General features: G+C 39.8%; 1 protein-coding gene across 2 annotated transcripts in view; it reads left to right on the top strand.

Annotated features, from left to right (window-relative positions):
* The first annotated feature begins 1,146 nt into the window (after positions 1-1,146).
* The window catches only part of LOC112202818 (DUF21 domain-containing protein At1g55930, chloroplastic), a 27,786-nt gene continuing 8,832 nt past the window's right edge, over positions 1,147-20,100 (top strand). Inside the window, exons 1-4 of one of the 2 annotated variants that reach the window (XM_040519532.1) lie at positions 1,147-1,961; positions 2,366-2,463; positions 2,562-2,984; positions 3,153-4,021. In XM_040519532.1, the coding sequence (XP_040375466.1) occupies positions 1,701-1,961; positions 2,366-2,463; positions 2,562-2,679 (477 nt within the window). In that variant the 5' untranslated portion in view covers positions 1,147-1,700 and the 3' untranslated portion in view covers positions 2,680-2,984; positions 3,153-4,021. Of the gene's footprint in view, positions 1,962-2,365; positions 2,464-2,561; positions 2,985-3,152; positions 4,022-20,100 lie in introns of those variants that run through there. The other variant, XM_040519533.1, reaches the window with a different exon arrangement.

Raw genomic sequence — 20,100 nt, 5'->3', positions numbered from 1 at the left:
GAATTTTATCAAAGAAAAGAGGCCAACAAGTAAACCCTAGCAGAGCGGCTAGGTCAGAAGCAACGTATAAAACATTATATCCTTGTTTTATGGATATTTAGAACCTTGGCCGGGTTTCAAAGCGAGGTAAAAATAGTGTATTAACACTGCTTGGATTGAACAAATGAAGAAATGCTACATCAAAGGTGACAACACCCAGCATATATCGCCTAAGTTTTTCTATAATCAGCAACAACAGACTTTCCTCAAGATCAAGGTGAACCAAGTGCGATATGAGGGTATCTGAACTCCCATGATCGTAGTCATCAGGGGGAGATGCAGACATCAGGGGGAGATGTCTACATGTTCGATTTCGAAATGTGAATGGTGTGTTGTACTCTTTTTCTCGTTCAACCAAGTTTATTTTTGTCTCATTGGGTTTTTGTTACTCGACAAGGTTTTTGACGAGGCAAAGAGATGAGCACCAACGTTTGGGCGACACAATGGGGAGTGTTTATGGACATTTAGATTATGTGTCTGGCCCAAACTCTAGTAACTTGTTCTAGTTGTAATAGGGTGAGTCTTATAAATATCTTCTAAGATATCTTAATCATTGTACGACTGTGTTTCCTTGTAAGACTCAAATTCTTTACTTGTAATACTCTATATAAAGAGAGCCATATTATCAATGGAATACAATATTCATTCTCTCAATTCTCTCTGTTGTTCTCTTTGCATCCATTTTCCTAAAATACGTTATCAACACGAAACCCTAACCCTGAAACAAATAGTCAAATCCTAAATCCAAATACGAAACCTTGAAACCCTAACTACCTCCTCTGCCCACCTTGAAATATGAAGGGTGTGTTGTACTCTTTTTCTCCTTCGACCAAGGTTATTTTTGTCCCGTAGGATTTTTGTTACTCGACAATGGTTTTGATGAGGCAATGAGAGGAGTACCAATGTTTGGACACCTAGATTATGTGTTTGCCCCAAACTCTACTAACTTGTTTTATTTGTAATAGGGTTAGTCTAATAAATATCTTATGCTTGTAATCCTTTATATAAAGAGGTCTCTATTATCAAGGGAATACACAATTCATTCTCTCTACTGTTCTTTTTGCATCCCTTCTCCTAAAATATATTTTATGAACAAACACCAATCCTAACAATATCCCTTACCCACTTCTCTATCTCTCCACCCTTTCCCTTCAACTATGACCCTTTTCTTTCCCAATTCTCTTCATCTTCAATTCCTCCCACAACCATAGCCTATCATCCCACCCACACTTGAGCATCCAATTTTGATATTCCAAAGAAAAAAAAAATTCATTCTTTTGATTCTTTGGCTTTGATTAGTTCTTGGGAGCTGAACTCTGCGTTCTAGGTCTTGTTCAAATTCTGTTTTTGGGTGCTATGGCGCTTGACTCTTCAATTCTAAGCCCGCCCAGATTCATTTATGGTTCAAAATCATTGAGTTTCTTATACTATCATAAGCAGAAGAATTTCCCCACCAAGGTTTTGGTACAAAATAATTGATACCCATTTCGATTGGTATCGAATTGCATTGGCAATAGCGATTTTGGGAGGTTCTTAGGTCCAAGATGCGAGGGAGTTGACTTGTTTGCTAATAGAGCTCGTTTGAGAGCTGGAGGTAATGATAGTGAGAGCTCTAGTGGTACAAATGCTGTTTCGGGTTTGAGTTTTGATTTTGTTGGGTAATGGTGAAGTGTGGAGTTGTTTTAGCAGCTATGGTTTGTGGGGTTTGTGGAGAGCTTTTGCTGTGGAGGGTGTGGTCAATGCAAGCTATGGCCTATAGGGTTGTTGACAAGTGCACATTGATGTTTAGAAATGCTTGGTCGAAGACGCTGCTGGTTCTGCAGGTTTTTATGGAGCAGGGTTTGATTTTGGTGGCGCTTTTGGGTCTCTCGGCTTTTTTCTCAATGGCAGAGACTTCGATTACCACGCTATGGCCTTGGAAGGTACGAACTTTATGTGTTTTCACCTTGTGGGTGCCTATGTCTAGATATAGTTCTGTGTTTGAAATGTACCCATTAATTAGTGAATGATAAACTGCATTAGTATCTTGGAAGAACACTAGCGATCTAAACCATTAAAATTTTGAAAGAACGTGAGTAACTAACCTATTAGAATCTTCAGTTAGCATTATGCCTTGGCATGTATGAGCTTTATAGGTTTTTGGCCTTCTGGGTGCCTATATCTAAATAATGTGTTGTCTTTGAAATGTATCATTATCAAGTGAATTTACACTAGAATCTCCATAAGCAGGGGAATGAGCCAAACCATTGATTTGAAAGAATGTGAGTGATCTAACCTTGGTATATTCTTGAAGGAAGATTACTTAATTGATATTATTTTGTGTCAGGTGCGTGAGTTGGCTGAGAAAGAGCCTGAAAATGGTGTCTTCGGATTGCTTCGCAATGATGTGACTCGGTTCTTGACAACCATACTTATTGGCACAACGTACTTTCCTTCTCATATTTGTTGGTATTTGTTTTTCCTTTCTTTCGTCATGAAGTTGAACATTTCTTTCTTATTGTAGAATTTACTTGTGTACTCAGTGTTGTCAATATTGGAGCAACTGCTCTAGTTACAGAGGCTGCAACAATGATATTTGGTGTAGTTGGTGCTAGTGCAGCAACTGGAGTAATGATTGTATGTCTCATTTTCCCTGCCTGATACGATACATAGTTGGAGGTTTTAAAGTTTGTTTGTGACAAATTGGGTACTGGTCAGTTTAAGTTTTAGTGGTCCTTATATCATAGATATTTGGTATGATCAAGCTTCTAATGTTGAAAATGCTAATAACTTGTACTCTATCCTATATCAGTAATCTCGTGAAACACAACACTAAAATATATTTGGTATCTGGAGTGGACACCAAAGAGATGTTCTTTCATGTATGACTGAGTAGGGTATTTTCTATAAGCATTCTCAAGAGAGAGATTGATCAAATTCGCTGGACTTCTTATCGAGTGTCAGAGGTTAGTTTTATAAACATTGGGTGTTGAGACTAAAATTTTGTTAAAATGCAAAATCAGTGTTCTGTTTTTTCCTCTCCTCACTTGATAGGCAAGGCCATGACATATGAGGAAATACTATTTGTATGGAACTGATATCTAATATTGCTCTTCTCCCTTTAATGATGCAAGGTTCTTATTTTGATCCTCGCCGAAATAACTCCCAAAAGTGTTGCTATTCACAATCCCACAGAAGTTGCTAGGTATGTGGTAAGTTAGATTCTTTCTCTAACTTTAACTAACTTCCACATGTGAATACTAATTAGACGTTCCTGCCTTTTGGTATAGTGGTGTAATTTTTGTGCTTAACTTATGTTACTCTTGCCTGCCTTGCTTAATTCAACATGTATTGATTTTATGCCTCTAGGTTAGGCTGGTGGCTTAGCTTTCATTGGTAGTATATCCTGTCTGAAGAGTTATTACACATCTATCAATGGGGATGTTGAAACTTCTAGGGTTGAAAGGAAGAAGGTTTTCTTTTGAACACTCAAGTTTGAATTATTCTCAACTTCTATCTTATTTGTATTTATTTTCTTGTTGATTTTCTCAGTGAACCATATGTTAATGAAGAGGAGTTAAAACTGATATTGCGAGGGGCAGAGTTAAGTCGGACAATAGACTAATAGAGGAGGAAGAACAGGTACTCCAATAGCTTTGTTTCTAAGATTGTTCTGCGGAAGTATTTATTGCTTTGGTAATTCCAACTAGTAAACCATGATTGCTGTTTTTGAATGCGAAAGTGAAGAAAATCAATCAATGTTATACAAGCTATCAATTTAAATTTCAGTGCTTCTGTCATCAAGTACCCTGCAGTTGCATCCATAATTTTTAATTTTTATATTTATCTATGTGAGATACTTACTATTTACAGAATACGTTGTTCTATTGTGTGTGAGTTAAGGTCCTGCTGTATATGCAGAGAAGAAAAAGTAAGGGTTTGGTGTGGGATATCAAAGCGTTTGTATTGAAACTCTTTATAAGTTTGTGGAGGGTAGTCTTGGTAAAAATGCAATGATACTTTAACCGCCCTCTGTAGTAGTCATCATGAAAAGTGTTGGCAACTCAGATTCTTCGGTTGCTTTGATTTCCACTGGCAAAACAGATTGATTTCTAACAAAAAAACCCATTGTGATCTAGCGGTGTTTTCCCAAGATTGACACACTCTGATCCATGGTTTTTTTTTTTTGAAATAACTGCTACACGGCTGCCCTCAGGCCTTTATTAATGAAACGGATGAATACATAGGGGGGACATGATGCCGAAATCCCTGATTACAATACACTTCAAGAGAACCTCCCGAATAATAACAGGAGTCTCTATAATAACAACAATGTATTCGAACATGCACCTAATAGCAAAAAGTGTCATACTGACTACTCTATTTACTTTACAATAACGATGACATATTGGAAAGTTAAAACAGTGCCATAGTACTAATAAAGTAATAGCTTTCTCAATAGGGAAAATTTCACAAACAGTACACCAAGTAAAGGCCACTAATAATTTTTATACATAAAGTTCCAAACCAAACATTTCGGTACACGAAATCTGAAACTAGACCCACTATCAGTACACGACGTCAATTTTTGACACCAAAATGTCCATTATGCCCTCAGTTCTTTTTTTTTTAATAAATTTTTTTTTTCTGTTTTTTTTAATAAATTTTTTTTTCTGTTAAATTAACCAGAACGACTCATCTTTTTTCTTTCTCTCTCTTCGCGTCTCTGGTTTTATGCTCTGTTCTTCTCCTTCGCCGACGACTCTTTCTTCTTCCTTCTTCCGGCGAAAACTCTCTGGCGACCACCGCATCTCCTCCACCTTCCAAATCCACACCCATCAAACTCAATCCCACTCCCTCCCTCCAAGCGCACAGCCGGCCATATCGAGATCGGCCTCACCCAGCCAATTGCTCTCAGCACCCAGCCAATTTGATCTTTGCACCCATCTTCCTCTAGCGAACACCAGCACGATACCCAGCCGTCACCGGCTTCCCAGACGAGCTGCAACAACTTACCACCGTAGCCTCAGCCTCAGCCTTGCCCAGCGTCTGCAACGGCGCTGCCCCCTGCCAGCCTCCGCTCCCTCACCTAGCACGCTGCCCAGCCAGACCGGACGCAGATCCCAGTCGCGCCTTCCCATCACCGGCTTCCATCTCGATCCGCCTACAACAACATCCCCGTGTCAGCAGCCTACCCGCCTCCACCCATCGCTGCTGCAGCAACCCACCCGACCCGCCTGCGCAGATCCCAGCACCGATCTGCCCACCAGACCTCCGACGATCAGATTTGCTGCACAAGTCCCGAACCAATCTTGCTTCGACGACCCAGATTGAGGGACTACAAACCAGAGGAAGAACAGAGCATAGAACTAGAGACGCGAATAGAGAGAGAAAGAAAAAAGATGAGTCGCTCCGGTTAATTTAACAGAACAAAAAAAATTTATTAAAAAAAAAAAAAACTGAGGGCATAATGGACATTTTGATGTCAAAAATTGACATCGTGTACTGATAGTGGGTCGAGTTTCAGATTTCGTGTACCGAAATGTTTGGTTTGGAACTTTATGTATAAGAATTATTAGTGGCCTTTACTTGGTGTACTGTTTGTGAAATTTTCCCTTCTCAATATGCTGCCGATCGGAAATAAAACCAACGATGCGTCGTTTCATCCCGCCACCAGGAGGTCGCAACCAATTCATGATCCACCGCCTTGCCAGGGCAGACAAGGCATACTGAGTATGCAAACCTGGACGTCGCCCACCTGTCCCTACCAATAGGCGGTAGGGATTTATTGTACAGAAAATACACTTAAACTTTAAACAACCTACTAAACATAATATTAGATCACAAGCCCACCAGAAAAAGCCCATCAACAAATCAAAGGCCCACGGCCCAGCTGCCCTTCCATCAGACACGTACCACCACCAACGTCGACTAACCGTGCCGGCGATCCACTTCCCGCACATGCGTGGAATATGTCCGCTGCCAAACCACAACGACGTCGAGCCATTTCCGTCAAACCAATCCTCCGTGGATCAAAGCTCAACAACAATGGCCAGACCTCCATCGCCCTTAGATTCCTGTAGGATCCGGAGCGCAACCTGATTCTCCCTTGCCCTCTAGGAGACTTCCACGACAGTGGCCATAAGCGGATTTAATTTTCCTCGTCCCGAAGCGGCAGTTTTACCCATCCCCGCAAAACACCATAAATCTTCCATCGTTTCTCCCTGTCCCAGCCTCCCCTCTATCTCAGACCTGCACCGGTGGACTGTTTATCCTAACCTATAGGTTCGACAACGACGTCACCGAAGACACGCCACCGGACCGAACAAGGGAACACTAGGTTCTTCTCTGCTTCCAAAGAAAATTGTTTTCGCCTCTCCGAATAACACGGAGCAATTTTTTTTTATAACAATGTTTAGAATGGAAAAATTGAGTGACCCATGTCTTTGTTCTTTTGTCTCTTACTATTTTCATGATCTGATAATCATTTCATTGAGAAAAATTGAACCTTGTGACAACTGACAACAGTACTTTGTGATTTGAAATTGTGTCAGCTTGAATTGAAACCATGAATCCCTTTCTTCCTGTATGGAATCTGATCTAGATATAATTATTAATTATGTGGTTAATTCACTAAATTCTCTGTTTGTTTTGGCTTGGTTTAGCAGATGAACACAGTCTAAGAAACAACCATGTTTGCAGCAGAGACTTCCAGTCCATGTTGGACGCCTTAGACAAAAAGGGTGCGGGGCTATGTCGCCGAGAAAAAGCTTTGGCTAAGTGCTGAGCAAGTGAAGGCCTTGGAGAATAATTTCCAGGTGGAGAACAAGCCTGAGCCTGAAACAAAAGTGAAGCTTTTAGAAGATTGAGCTGTCCATGTTGGACTTTGCAGATCGAGCAGCGGCAGTAGCGGTTGCAAGCAATTTCTTTTAGAATATATGTGGGTAGTTTTGACATTGGATAAGGTGGTTGTTACCTTATCTGATGATATTGGGTAAGTTGGTTATCACATTTTATCAGATGACTAAAGTGGTTTGAGATGTATATTTTTTGGGCTCAAGTTGTTTTGGCCCATGTTTTATTTGTCGTTATACTGTTTGGTTCTCATGATTGAAATCGGGCAGCTCAACTTCGTATTTTTTAAGTTGATGCTTATGATTCCCGACTTTCATTAGCGAGTGTCTTATGCACCAAGTGATGTACTATCAGTATTGAGGTTTAACCTCGGTGCAATAAAACTTTCCTTTCTAACAAAAAAAAAAAGAGTTATCCTTTACTTAATTAAAATTTTAAATATATATTATTAGGAGCGTTATTTTGCAGTCATTTTTAAAAGCATAAAAATATATAATAACTGAAAATATTTTCAAATTCATTAACATTTAGTTCAATATTTTAACGATTAAAGTCATTTTTGTTCAAGGAAAACCTAATTTGTGTTTAGCCCAAACTCTAGGTTACTTGACCTAGTGGTAATAGGATTTAATTAGAAGGATCTAGAATCCTAATCAATGTAGAATTACTTTCCTTGTATGATTGAGATTCTATGCATTGTAATCCTCTATATAAAGAGGCCCCTATTATCAATGAGAAGACACAGCAAATTCCTCTCAAATTCAGTTTCTCTAAAACACGTTATCAGCACGAGCCCTAACCCTAGCCCTAAAAACCAAAACTCTTCTCACCAAAATAGCCGCAAGCTCCTAGCCCTTGCCAGCCATGCCGTAAGCTGCCCCTGCAGCCCTTGCGCACCCATGTGCCACCTACTGCCCATGCAGCATTGCGGCACTCCTGCTGCCCCTGCAGCATAGCAGCTCGCTCGTTCTTGTGCAGATCAGCCTGCTTGCACGCCCCTAAACTTCTTGTTAAATACTTTCTTCATCAAAGTTGTTCATCTCTATCTCCTCTATCTGAACTCAAAATTTCAGCCCTATTGGAGACGTTTTGAGACCTGTACAGTATTCAAGGTGGGAGCTGTTCAGCATGCTCGTTCCTGTGCATATCAGTCAGCTTGCAAGCCCCGAAACTTCTATTTCAGATTTTCAGATCAAAATTCTTCCTTCATCAAAGTTGTTCACCTCGGTCTCTTCTTTCTGACTTCCAAATTTCAGCCCTATTGGAGACATTTTGTGACCTGTACACCAATCGGAGTGGGAGCTGTTTAGAAGCGAATCTGCTCCGAATTTCAACAAGTTTGATTCGCCTAGAACTGAAGCTTGTTTGCAATCCTACAATGAGGCTCGAATGCGATCCGCAACCCTAAGAGGTATGGTTTACTAAAATTTCCCATTTTTGAGTTTTTATTTCAATTTCTCTTCTTTTTCTCGGGGACTTGCAACCTCCCTTCTTCTACCCCCCCCCCCCTTTCTTCATTATAGGGGAGACCAAATTAAGCCGAACTGTGGGGGTTCGTGCTCACTCCAAGCTTAGAGCTTGTTGAGATCTCCAAACTTAGAGTTTGTAGAGAATTTATGATCGACCACTTACATCATTGTTTCGATCTAATCCAATATCTCTTGGAATCGAATTTCTTGGAAGTGACTACGCTCAGAAATTCCTAATTTCTTGGAAGCGATTACGCTTAGAAATTTCATATGTTTTCGTGGTAGCCTACTTCGCTCCGAAACTAACCCTAATTTCTTGTTCTCTTTCAGGATGAGTAGCCTGAACAAATTGGACTTTGCTCCATTGGGAACAACTGGCTCTGAATATCACAGGTGGGTTCGTGATATCCGCCAGCATCTCAAGGCCGATGGAATCTTGGATATGATTCTCGAGCCTAGCCATGACGTGATAACTGTTGAGCAAGCTCAAGCTTTGGAAGCAAATAGAGCAGCCTTAGAGGCAAATAAGGCGAAAGCCATCATCCTAATGACTAGTCATATGGATGATTCGCTCCAGTACGAGTATATGAATGAAGAAGACCCCAGAAGGCTGTGGGTCTCACTCGAAGAAAGATTTGGCAACGTCCGTGACTCCTTGCTTCCTGACCTAGAAGTGAGATGGCATAGCCTCCGCTTCTGTGATTTCAAGACAGTTCTTGACTATAACTCGGAAGCACTTCGCATTAAATCCTTAATGGAATTCTGTGGTAAAAAGATCACAGATGCGATGTTGATTGAGAAGACTCTCTCTACCTTCCCCGTCTCTGCATTGATGGTTGCTAAGAACTATCGAATCGATGTAAATGCAAGACGGATCACATGGTTTCATGAGCTCATTGGAGCTATGAATGTCGCTGAAAAGCATGATAATATCCTTGTGAAGAACTATAATTCGAGATCCGTGGAAACAGAACATATTCCGGAATCCAATTATAGTCGCACCTCTAAGAGAGGGCGCCAAGAGCGAAACCCTAATCTTAGGTATACTTCTGGACATTCTGATCCATATAATCGCTCTACTTAGGAAGGTAACCGCCAAAATAGGCGAATACGGAACCGAAGAGGTAAACGTGGAAAGAGAGAGGGAGGCAACGCCTCTGGCCATGTTGGTGGCGCCACCAACATTAAGAGCCATCTAAATGACGCTTTCAAAGCGCCTCAATCAACGGAGTTCGAGCAAAGAGATGTATGTTCTCGATGTGGAGTGTCTGATCATTGGGCACACATTTGTAGAGCTCACGAAGAACTTGTCACCGCCTACAAAGCATATTGTGAAGCAAGAGAAGCTCACTATGTGGAACAAGAAGATCAAGAAGATGATCTAGAGTGAAGGGTTGAAGACTACAAATCTGGCTGGGATCAATAGATCGCCAATTCTGTTTAAGTCTTTATTTTCCAAGTGATGTAGGCGATCGCCATATTACTTTTTATTGGATTAGATTTTCTTTGATCAAAGAAACAATGACGTACTCTGTTGCCTTATGAATAAAATTTTGAGTTCTTTTCATTATGACTCAATTTTGATTCTGAGCATATTACTTTGTGACTACGATGGCTGGGCCATCAATATTAATTCAAGGACATGGAATAGCCCAAGTTCCACTTGCCAAATGGCACCTTGATTACTGCTGTCATAGAAACTCTCTACGCTCTTAGGGTAAATCGTACCCTATGAATAGCCAACGAATTCCATGCAAACATGCATGTAGAGAACGGAAATGAGTTCTTTTGCAAATTCCTCTAACGATTGCGAACACAGACGCATCTTAGAAAAGTTTATGTGTCTCTCTAGTGGATTCTATGTCACTATTCGAGCTATTAATCCAATAAAGTTATGAGAGAAGATATCTTGGATTTAGACACATATTGGCTTTGTCACGACATGATAGATCATCCTAGTCATGATATGATGATCCATCTACAAAAGACTTCACATGGACATCATTTCTTTCGAGCGAAATGAAGCATGAATCAAAAGTTGATTCCTAGACTAAGTGTGACCGACGCTGTTGCCTAGGGCACGGCCTCCGTCCACCATCAGCCTAGGGCTGGCGTAGTCCATATCCATCACGCCATGGATAGCGTCCATCATGGTGATGGCGCCCCAGGTGATGTTGCAATCACCAACTTACTTCACATAGCGTTTCGAACGCTCAGGCCTAACCAAAATACTTAATGGTTGCTTCTAAGGCCTCTCGCTCGTTTTACAAAGCCTGTTCCTTAGGGAAACTAGGACTGAGACCGTCCTATGCAAAGGATATGACAATACTCATTCTGTTCTTACAAAGAATCTGTAGGGATTTTGTGGATTAATTCAACCAACTTGCGGACGCTTAAATATTTTATGATGTTGGTTGACACGCAAACACGCCGGTCACGTGTTGTGCCATTGTCCACCTATAAATGCTGCTTATGCTACACTCCTAGCACATATCATATGACAACGGGCTCACTCTCCAGATCATCCTATTCAGTCAATTGGATTTGACTATGCTAGAGAGTTTACATCGAATGACTTTCGATAGATATTTACAATGGGCTTGATGTTGGACATCACATCCCCATGTACACACCCAATTGGTCTCGCGGAAACGACTACGATGGTAGTCCGAACATTGGTAATGCGCACCAATCTTCTTACATCCGCTTGGGGTGATGCAATATCGCATGCAGCTATGCTAATTCGTCTACGACCTACCGCCACTCAATGTACCTATGCGTTACAGCTAGTGACTGGGTACACGTATTTTGTACTTACGCACATTTGAGTGAGCTATTTATGTGCCCATTGCTCCGCCACAGCGCTCTATGATAGGTCCTCACAGACGAATGGGCAACTACGTTGGATTTGAGACTCCAACAATCGTCCGCCACTTAATGCCCTTGCAAGGTGATCTCTTTACCGCTAGATTTGCGGGTTGTCACTTTGATGAGACAGTCTTCCCGTCGTTAGGGGGAGATAAGAACACGGATGTTCAGCAGGAACTACAGGGATTGTCGTGGCCTATCCCCACTATGTCTCATCTTGATCCCTGTTAAAGTGACGAGATCACACAAATATGCTGCAAACATTCCTGCAAGGAAGGACGTCCCTACGAGAGGACGTAGCGCCACCCTACACGGAGGTAGGCATGGCGCCAATGCCAAAGAGAGTGGCACTATGGCGTTACAGGCCATGGCCCCAGCTAGGATGCGTGGGAGGCTCGTGGATTCGAAGGATACTTTGGCACATTCCAATCCTTTGATCATCAAGACTCAAAATCTGTCTCATGAGCATCTTCCGGGTTATGGTTACCGTTGGGGGACGCCTCAACATCAGAACCTATTCCTGAGAATATAGAGCTCTATGAAACTTACACTAGTGTACATGAGACGTGGGATAAAAACTCCATCATAATTGATGATGTAGTTGCGCATTTCGTTGCGCATGAGTTTGTTGAGTCAGATGATATCGAACTACGCTCCGTTGATGAATGAATACCAACGTAGAGAGTTTTTGGCCTAAATGGAAAGATGCGATCCAGGTTAAGATGGATTCTCTAACGAAGAGGAAGGTTTTCGAGCTAGAGATGCCAACACCTCCTAACATAAAACATGTTGACTAATGGGTCTTCGTTAGAAAGCGTAGTGAGAAAAAGAGATGGTAATCTCGCCTTATGGCGCAAGGCTTCTCACAAAACGCCCTGGAATCGACTACGATGAGACATATTCTCTCGTAATGGATGTCATTGCACTCCACTACCTTTTCAGTTTGGTAGTTTCCGAATAACTGAACATGCAGCTTACAAATATGGTCACTACGTATCTCTATAGGGATCTAGATACGGAATATACATGAAGGTTCATGGCGAACTTCATTTACCCAAGTCAAGAGGCTCTAGACCATGGAGCGCGTTTACAATAAGGTTGAAACACTCACTAAAGTGACTACTTGATTGGGAAGGGATATGCCCACGCGTTTCTATGACAAGTTTCGGATTATATTGTGGTTCATGTTGGACATGATCTTCATTAGAAACCCTTAAAGAGTTAAGGGAAACCGCTGAACACTTGAAATCCGAGTTTGAGATGAAGGATTTTGGGAAAACACGATTATGTCTCGGTTTGGAACTTAAGCATCGTGTCGATAGATGCTTAGGCATTTTGACAAGGTCAAGCCTTCAAGCACCCCCATGATCGTCCGTAGTCTTGATCCTGAAAAGGATCCTCTTCGTCGAAAGGATGATGACGAAGATGTGCTAGAGGCAGAAGTGCCTTACTTAGTACAATAGGCGCATTATTGTACTTATCCCAATGCACAAGACCGGACATCTCATATGTTGTGAACTTGTTAGCTAGATATAGCTCTGCGCCAACGCAACGCCATTGGATTGGTGTAAAAGATATCTTTCGATACTTGAGATGTATGAGTGATATGGGCTTGTTCTATCCCTACAAAGAGATGATGGATTCAGACCCATCACACACCAGGAACGCCGCCAACACTGGCCTGCGTCCATTATCCCCATCCCAAAATGACATGTGTTTTGGAAGGTTTTGCTGATGTTGGGTATCTCTCTGACCCACACAAAGGTCATTCCCAAACTGGTTAAGTGTTCACCATGGGAAAAGACCATGATATCTTGGAGGTCTACAGAATAGACCCTAATCGCTATATCTTCGAACAATGCAGAGATCATTGCTCTTCACGAAGTGGTTCGTGAATGAATATGGATTGGATTCATAATTACGCATGTTCGAACAATTGTGGTTTGAAGTCTACCACAGATGAGCCTACGAACATTTAGGATAATGTTGCTTGTTTTGAACAAATGAGGCAAGGCTACATCAAAAGTGATAACACCAAGCACAATCAGCAACAACAGACTCTCCTCGAGATCAAAGTGAACTAGATTCAATCTGAGGACAGTGAGGCAGACTTGTTTACTAAGTCATTGCCCAAATCCACGTTCGAGAAACATGTGGCAAGAATTGGCTTGCGGAAATTATCTGAACTCCCATGATAGTAGTCATCAGGGGGAGACGCAGACATCAGGGGGAGATGTCTACTTGTTCACCTCGAAACGTGAAGGGTGTGTTGTGCTCTTTTTCCCCTTCGACCGAGGTTATTTTTGTCCCACTGGGTTTTTGTTACTCGGCAAGGTTTTTAACGAGGCAACGAGAGAAGCACCGCGTTTGGGCAACACAAGGGGGAGTGTTCAAGGAAAACCTAATTTGTGTTTAGCCCAAACTCTAGGTTACTTGACCTAGTGGTAATAGGATTTAATTAGAAGGATCTAGAATCCTAATCAATGTAGAATTACTTTCCTTGTATGATTGAGATTCTATGCATTGTAATCCTCTATATAAAGAGGCCCCTATTATCAATGAGAAGACACAGCAAATTCCTCTCAAATTCAGTTTCTCTAAAACAATTTTCTGAATTTATTTTGAATTATTGATATAGTTTAAACTTACGAGAGTGCGCGATCGAACAATGCGTCAACAAGAGTCATCATTGACATTTGAGTAATTCTATTAATGTGTTTCACAATATGGATCAAGAGCGGAGCAAGGATGACAATGACTAATATTTTTAGTATAGGTACTTTGCTTCCATATTATCTCATCCCACAATCGGACTAATAAATTTATAAGTTCACCCACCACCTTGTTGGTTTTGAAATGAAAATTTTCATGATGACCAATTAACAATTTAAAATATAATAGTGGGAATATTTAATTTTTTAGAGAAATGAAAAATGGGAGATTTGACATTTTATATGTAACTAACTTGTAAATATGCATCATGTGAAAAACATTAGCTCCATATATTTCCTTGACAAAGGTCGTCAACATCCAAGGCTAAATTTCTTTATAGGTAGCCGAATAATGATAAGTCATTCCCCCCAATTTACTTACGTGGATTGATAGAGACGAATGACTTGTGAAAAAGAATTGTAAGGGAGTGACTAAGAGCCTTCTAGTTTGATGTGTATATAGTTGATCTTATAGATTGAAAGAATGACTAAATGAGTTTTTTTTTTTTAACATAGCCATTTTTGTCCGTGATAATCCCATCTAACGGCCGAATTGATCAATTTATTTTTTCTCCTCTTTGTTTGTCCTAGTAGATGTATGTTTGTAAATTTGTATATAACCAATAGATAAATGTGACGACATTAGTAGTCACGTAAGGAATTCATGTAATTTGAAAAGGGAAAAAAAAAATCAAAATGAAACATGCAGTGATAGCCGTGTATGTATCACCTAGTAATATGTACCATGTGGACAAATTAGCTCTGTATATCATTGTTTCAGCTTTGGTAAAGGGAGCTAGCCAACTGCAGTTAAGACTATATTTCTATAAGAGTAGTCAAATCATGATCGTTTAGTTGCAGATTGTTTCTTTTCTTAATGTTAATTATTTGAACGATATATGGCGGCTTAGTATCCCTCCGAAGATTAAGATTTTCTCTTGGATTCTCATTATAGGGAGACTGAAAACAAGGACAAGAATTGCTCGTTATTCTAATAATTTTTATTCTTCTTGTGCTTTATGTGGCTTTGGGGCGGAAGATTTAAACCATTTATTCCTCTCCTAACCATTTGGCCCGAATATTGAGAATCTTGAGGGAGTTGATACTTCTAATTTTCAATCTTTTGATAATTGGTTATCTTCTTGGTTCATAAGAGACTGTCGGCCCAAAGATGATGCTGAAAATAAGTTACTTCTTTGCTGGAAAATTTGGGAAGTTGCGGATGGGAGTGAGACAAACAAAATCCTCACCACCGTCATCCAAATGTTGTTAGAATCCTCTCCTCTCTCAATCACAGATGAGAGTGAGACACTCCTCAGCCTCATGGCACGCAATCGCCCTCGGTTCCCGCACACACCAGAAACTTCCTCTTATTTAGCTCGATTCGATGTAAAACTTCAACGATTTTCGGTTTTCAATCTGACTATTAGGTTTTGTTGAACTCGAATTGAAATTTTTTTTTCTTTGCTGGGTTGTATGATTGATCTTGTTCGATCAATCATGTGTTAGAATATATTGCAAAAGTCAAATCAGGGATTTCCTTTTTACCTTTAGGTTATTAGAGTGTTACACTTTATTACACGGTTATTAGGTTGTTACACACAGTGTATGCATGTGCTGCAGCTCATCTTGTCATGTGGCTAGAAGATAGTGGTCTCTGTTACTTAGTTGGTTAATTAGGCTTCCTATATATATACCTTGACCTATTCTCATTGTAACCAAGCTAGTCAATTACGTCTCATATATAAAGAGAGTTTCTATTTCTCTCTCTCTTTTCTCTCAGTTTCTTCAAGCTTGTTCTAAGCTTTCATGGTATCAGGTCCCAGGTTGCGACCTCGGGTTTGTTCCTCAAGCTCCATCGTGCTCCTTTAGCTTAGCTTCGTGTTCAATTTCACTCTCTGTGTTCGATCTTTGGATTTGCTACAGAGATAAGTGCATCCCTCTCTCAAGACTCTAACTTCATGTTCTTGAAAATTACTGAGAAATTTACAGAAATTGATTAGCTTTGAAGCTTTGTTATCATATACATTTTGTTCGATTTCGATTTGGCACAAGATACAGTAGTTGATTCGTAAGAAATTCTGAGCATTTGATACTTTGAAACCCTAGAATTTTGGGGATTGTAGTTCAAATGTTCTCTTTGTTATGGTTTATGGTTTCTTTTAGAATCTGGTTGTTGATCGATGAAAAATTGGTGAAAGAATGAAGTATACTTTGATGTACATCGTCAAGAAGAAATGAGCTGTGAAGATTTCTGAGTCTCTTTCAGGTTGCCTTGCATCATGGATACCAATACAATGTTACAAAATTGTCTACTATCCAATTTCTACAATCTCATTACAGTTCAGTTAGATAACTCTAACTATGTAACATGGAAATTTTTGGTAGAGACATTGTTAAAAGGCTGTGGCCTAATGAGATATGTCGATGGACCAGTCCCTTGTCCTTCAGAACGTGTGATTATGGAAGAAAATGGGGTTGCATCTGATATAGAAAAAGAGTACATGAATTGGGTGCAAATTGATTCTGCCATTATGTCGATACTAGCTTCTACTCTATCCAGTGATGCTCTCTGCTTCATTATTGGAAGTAAGTCTTCTAAGGAAATTTGGTGTCGACTTAAGGAGAAATATGTTGATGATTCACGGTATAACATCATGAATCTCAAAAACTCCTTATACAACATCCAAAAAGGCTCAGACTCTATTGATAGGTACTTACTTCGAGTCAAGTCAATCTGTGATCAGCTTGCTACAATGGGAGTTTATATGGATGATGAGGACATGGTAGTCTCGGTTCTCCATGGTTTGCCCTCAGAGTTTGCTACCATAAAAGCTGTAATAAGAATCAAAACACTAAGCTCCCCTGTTTCAATGAGAGAATTAAGATCTCTTTTGCTCATTGCTGAAGATGAGATTGAACAAACTGTGAAGTCTATCTATGCTCCTGCAAGTCTTCCTTTGTCACCATTGAATGCAAGTATTCCTTTGTCACCTCAGGCTGCTATGGCTGCACAAAATAATCCTGTCAACTCATCTCAGAAAATGCAATATGGGATATCAAATGCAGGAACACCACCCAATGCATTCTTTCCATCTCCATATGTTGGTAATTGTTTTGTGTCATCTACTTCACATACTACTGCACCTATTATTGGTTTTATGCCCTCATTGTCTATCAGTAATGGTGCACTTAATGGGGCATTCAATGGTACTCGACAACTACAATCACAAGTGCTCAATGCTGCATATGGTGATGGTTATTTTCAGCACAATGGAGGTTTTTCACAACAGCAAAGTAGTGGTGGTTTTCAGCAAAACAATGCCCGTCAATCTATTGGTAACCTATCATACAGTGGATCTAAATCTCAAGGTCAAGCTCAACATGATGTCAAGTTTAGTAAAGGCTGCTCAAAATCAAAAGGTGGTGTGTCTCAACACAATGTGAGTTCTTATCATAAGTCAAGAAACTCTAACTCAGGTGATGGATTTTATATGCATATTCTACCAATTCTTGTTCCCCCTGAAAAACCTGTTGCACATGTGAGTATTCCACAACAAAATGATAAAAGTGAGCCAAGTAGTTCTATTATGGGTGCTACTGCTACTACACCAGGAGAGTTTTTGGTAGGAACAGATTTTGAGAAGACAGGAAATGAAGGTACAATGAAACAATCTGAAGAACTTGAAGCTTCCTCTATTCTTAACACTACAAATGGTCATGCTACTATCGATAGTGTGATTAATTCGAGGAAAGGAAATATCAGCAAAGGTGATGATTTTCATATTGTTTCCAGTAGTGATCAAATGAAGCACTTTTCTTCACTGTCTGGAAGTATGAGACCAATGGTTAGAGTCAAGCAAGAAGAGAAACAGTTAATAGAAAGCCAAATGGATTTGGCCAACACTGGCAACTTGGTATCTCAGGCAATGGAGCTCCAGAAAGTCAAAATTATGATGAATTGTAGGAGAGCTTGTCAATCAATGGAGTTATGGCCATCACTTCCTCTTCTTCATCCTGGTTGAAACAAACATTACTTGCTGCCATTCTCTAGTTTTTCTCATTTGCTTCTTTTACAGATATGATGGTGCTAAGGAGGGGTATTACAACCTACTTGTCACTAGAGACAAGGTTAAAGATGGTTCTATCCGGTTGCAGTTTGTGGAGATGGTTCTATCCGGTTGCAGTTTGTCTCCACTCATGATCAACTTGCTGATTTGTTTACCAAAGGCCTATGCTCCCCTCAGCATGTCTACCTCTGCCATCACCTCATGTTGGGTCCTCTCCATCTGTCATCTCTCTGTTCTTCATCAGTTCAACTAGTCCAGCTTGATGACCCGCCTCCCCATCAAGCTGAGGAGGGGTGTTAGAATATATTGCAAAAGTCAAATCAGGGATTTCCTTTTTACCTTTAGGTTATTAGAGTGTTACACTTTATTACACGGTTATTAGGTTGTTACACAGTGTATGCATGTGCTGCAGCTCATCTTGTCATGTGGCTAGAAGATAGTGGTCTCTGTTACTTAGTTGGTTAATTAGAGCATCTCCCATGGTAGGCTAAAAGCCAAATGGTTTTAGCCTACCAAAAACCGAATATTCCCTCTAATATGCTTTTTTAGCCTACCAACAAAAAACAGTGCTGCCACCGTAGGCCAAATTCTGTAGGCTAAAATCAAATATCATTACATCTAACGGCTTAGAATATATTTCCGAGTATGGTTTTGACGAGGCTATCAATAAAACTAATCGATTTAGTTAAATGAAAATAAGTATATCATAAAAATTAATGGTTACACATTTATTTTAAAAATTCTAAACATATCAAATATTGGGCTCATATTGAAGATCTCAACAAGATATTTACAATGATGTAATTTTAATATTTAATAACATTATAAATAACCCATGTATATAGGAAAAATGAATTTTCTTAAATGTAAAATTCATGTTATTAATGAAACAAAAAAAAAAAAAGGCAACGGGTCCCACATTTGGCTTACCAATTCTCAGCCCAAATTTAGCCTAGCATATTTGAGAAGGCCAAATTTTTTCTTGGCATTTGGGATATAACCTACGGTGGGAGGGGGTGAAGGCCATAAATAGGTTTTTAGCTTACCATGGGAGATGCTCTTAGGCTTCCTATATATATACCTTGACCTATTCTCATTGTAACCAAGCTAGTCAATTACGTCTCATATATAAAGAGAGTTTCTATTTCTCTCTCTCTTTTCTCTCAGTCTCTTCAAGCTTGTTCTAAGCTTTCATCATGGTGGTTGGTTTTACATTTATAGTTCAAAGAGGGCTGCACTCTTGCAATGAAGAATTAAGATGCTTTTGATTGATTCGCATATGTTCGTATCACTATTTCTGAAAATTATTATATGTTCAAATAACTATTCTCAAAATCATTATACCTCTGAATCCTGTGTTCTTGTTTGATATGTTAGGCTCAAGGTATATCTCAGACCATTATGATTTAGACAAGTTCTCGTTATTGTTATGCAATTTGGCTTGCTTTGGTTATATTAGTGTTTAGAAGAACTCTTGTCTTCTGTTACTTATATGTAGGCATTGGACTGGTTGAGACATGTGGATGAAATGTAAATGACCCTGAGTATGTACTGAAATGTTATTGTGGTCTATAAACAGCATCTTGATTGAGCTTTCTTATATTTTCTCTTTCCAGCTTTACTTTATTAATCGCTCTGGCATTTTCAGCTACAAATTTGAACTCCCAACTCCAGATGACAGACCCGGTGCTCCTATAATAAGTTTGTAAAATCATATAGCCCTGGTTGTGCACACACACCATCCGCAGCGTACCTTATTTGTAGCTTTCATTTCTTTTCTGCAAGTAAATTCAGATCCTCTGTGTACTTTAAGTTTTTTTTTTTTTTTTTCTTTTTTTCTTTTTTCAAGTTTATTCTGTCTTTCATTTTCCACTTCTGTCTTCAATCCATGGATCGAGTACTTATGTTTCTGATTATATGTATTTGCAGTGATGCATCGTTTGGTTACCCTGGTGGTTATCCCGTGGAAAACTATAGTTATCTCGAAGAAAGTAGTGATTGCACTTGGCAAGAGTGTAGCTGGAAATATCAAAGAGTAAGGTTTGAGCTTCTTTTTTCTTCTAATAACCTGAAATGGTGCATTTCAGTTGTGTCTATGGATTGTGAGGG

Source organism: Rosa chinensis, chromosome 5, assembly GCF_002994745.2.
Source record: "Rosa chinensis cultivar Old Blush chromosome 5, RchiOBHm-V2, whole genome shotgun sequence".
In the NCBI taxonomy this organism is placed as follows: Eukaryota; Viridiplantae; Streptophyta; class Magnoliopsida; order Rosales; family Rosaceae; genus Rosa; species Rosa chinensis.
The sequence above is the reverse complement of the archived record's forward strand: the minus strand, read 5'-3'. Positions and strand labels throughout refer to the sequence as shown.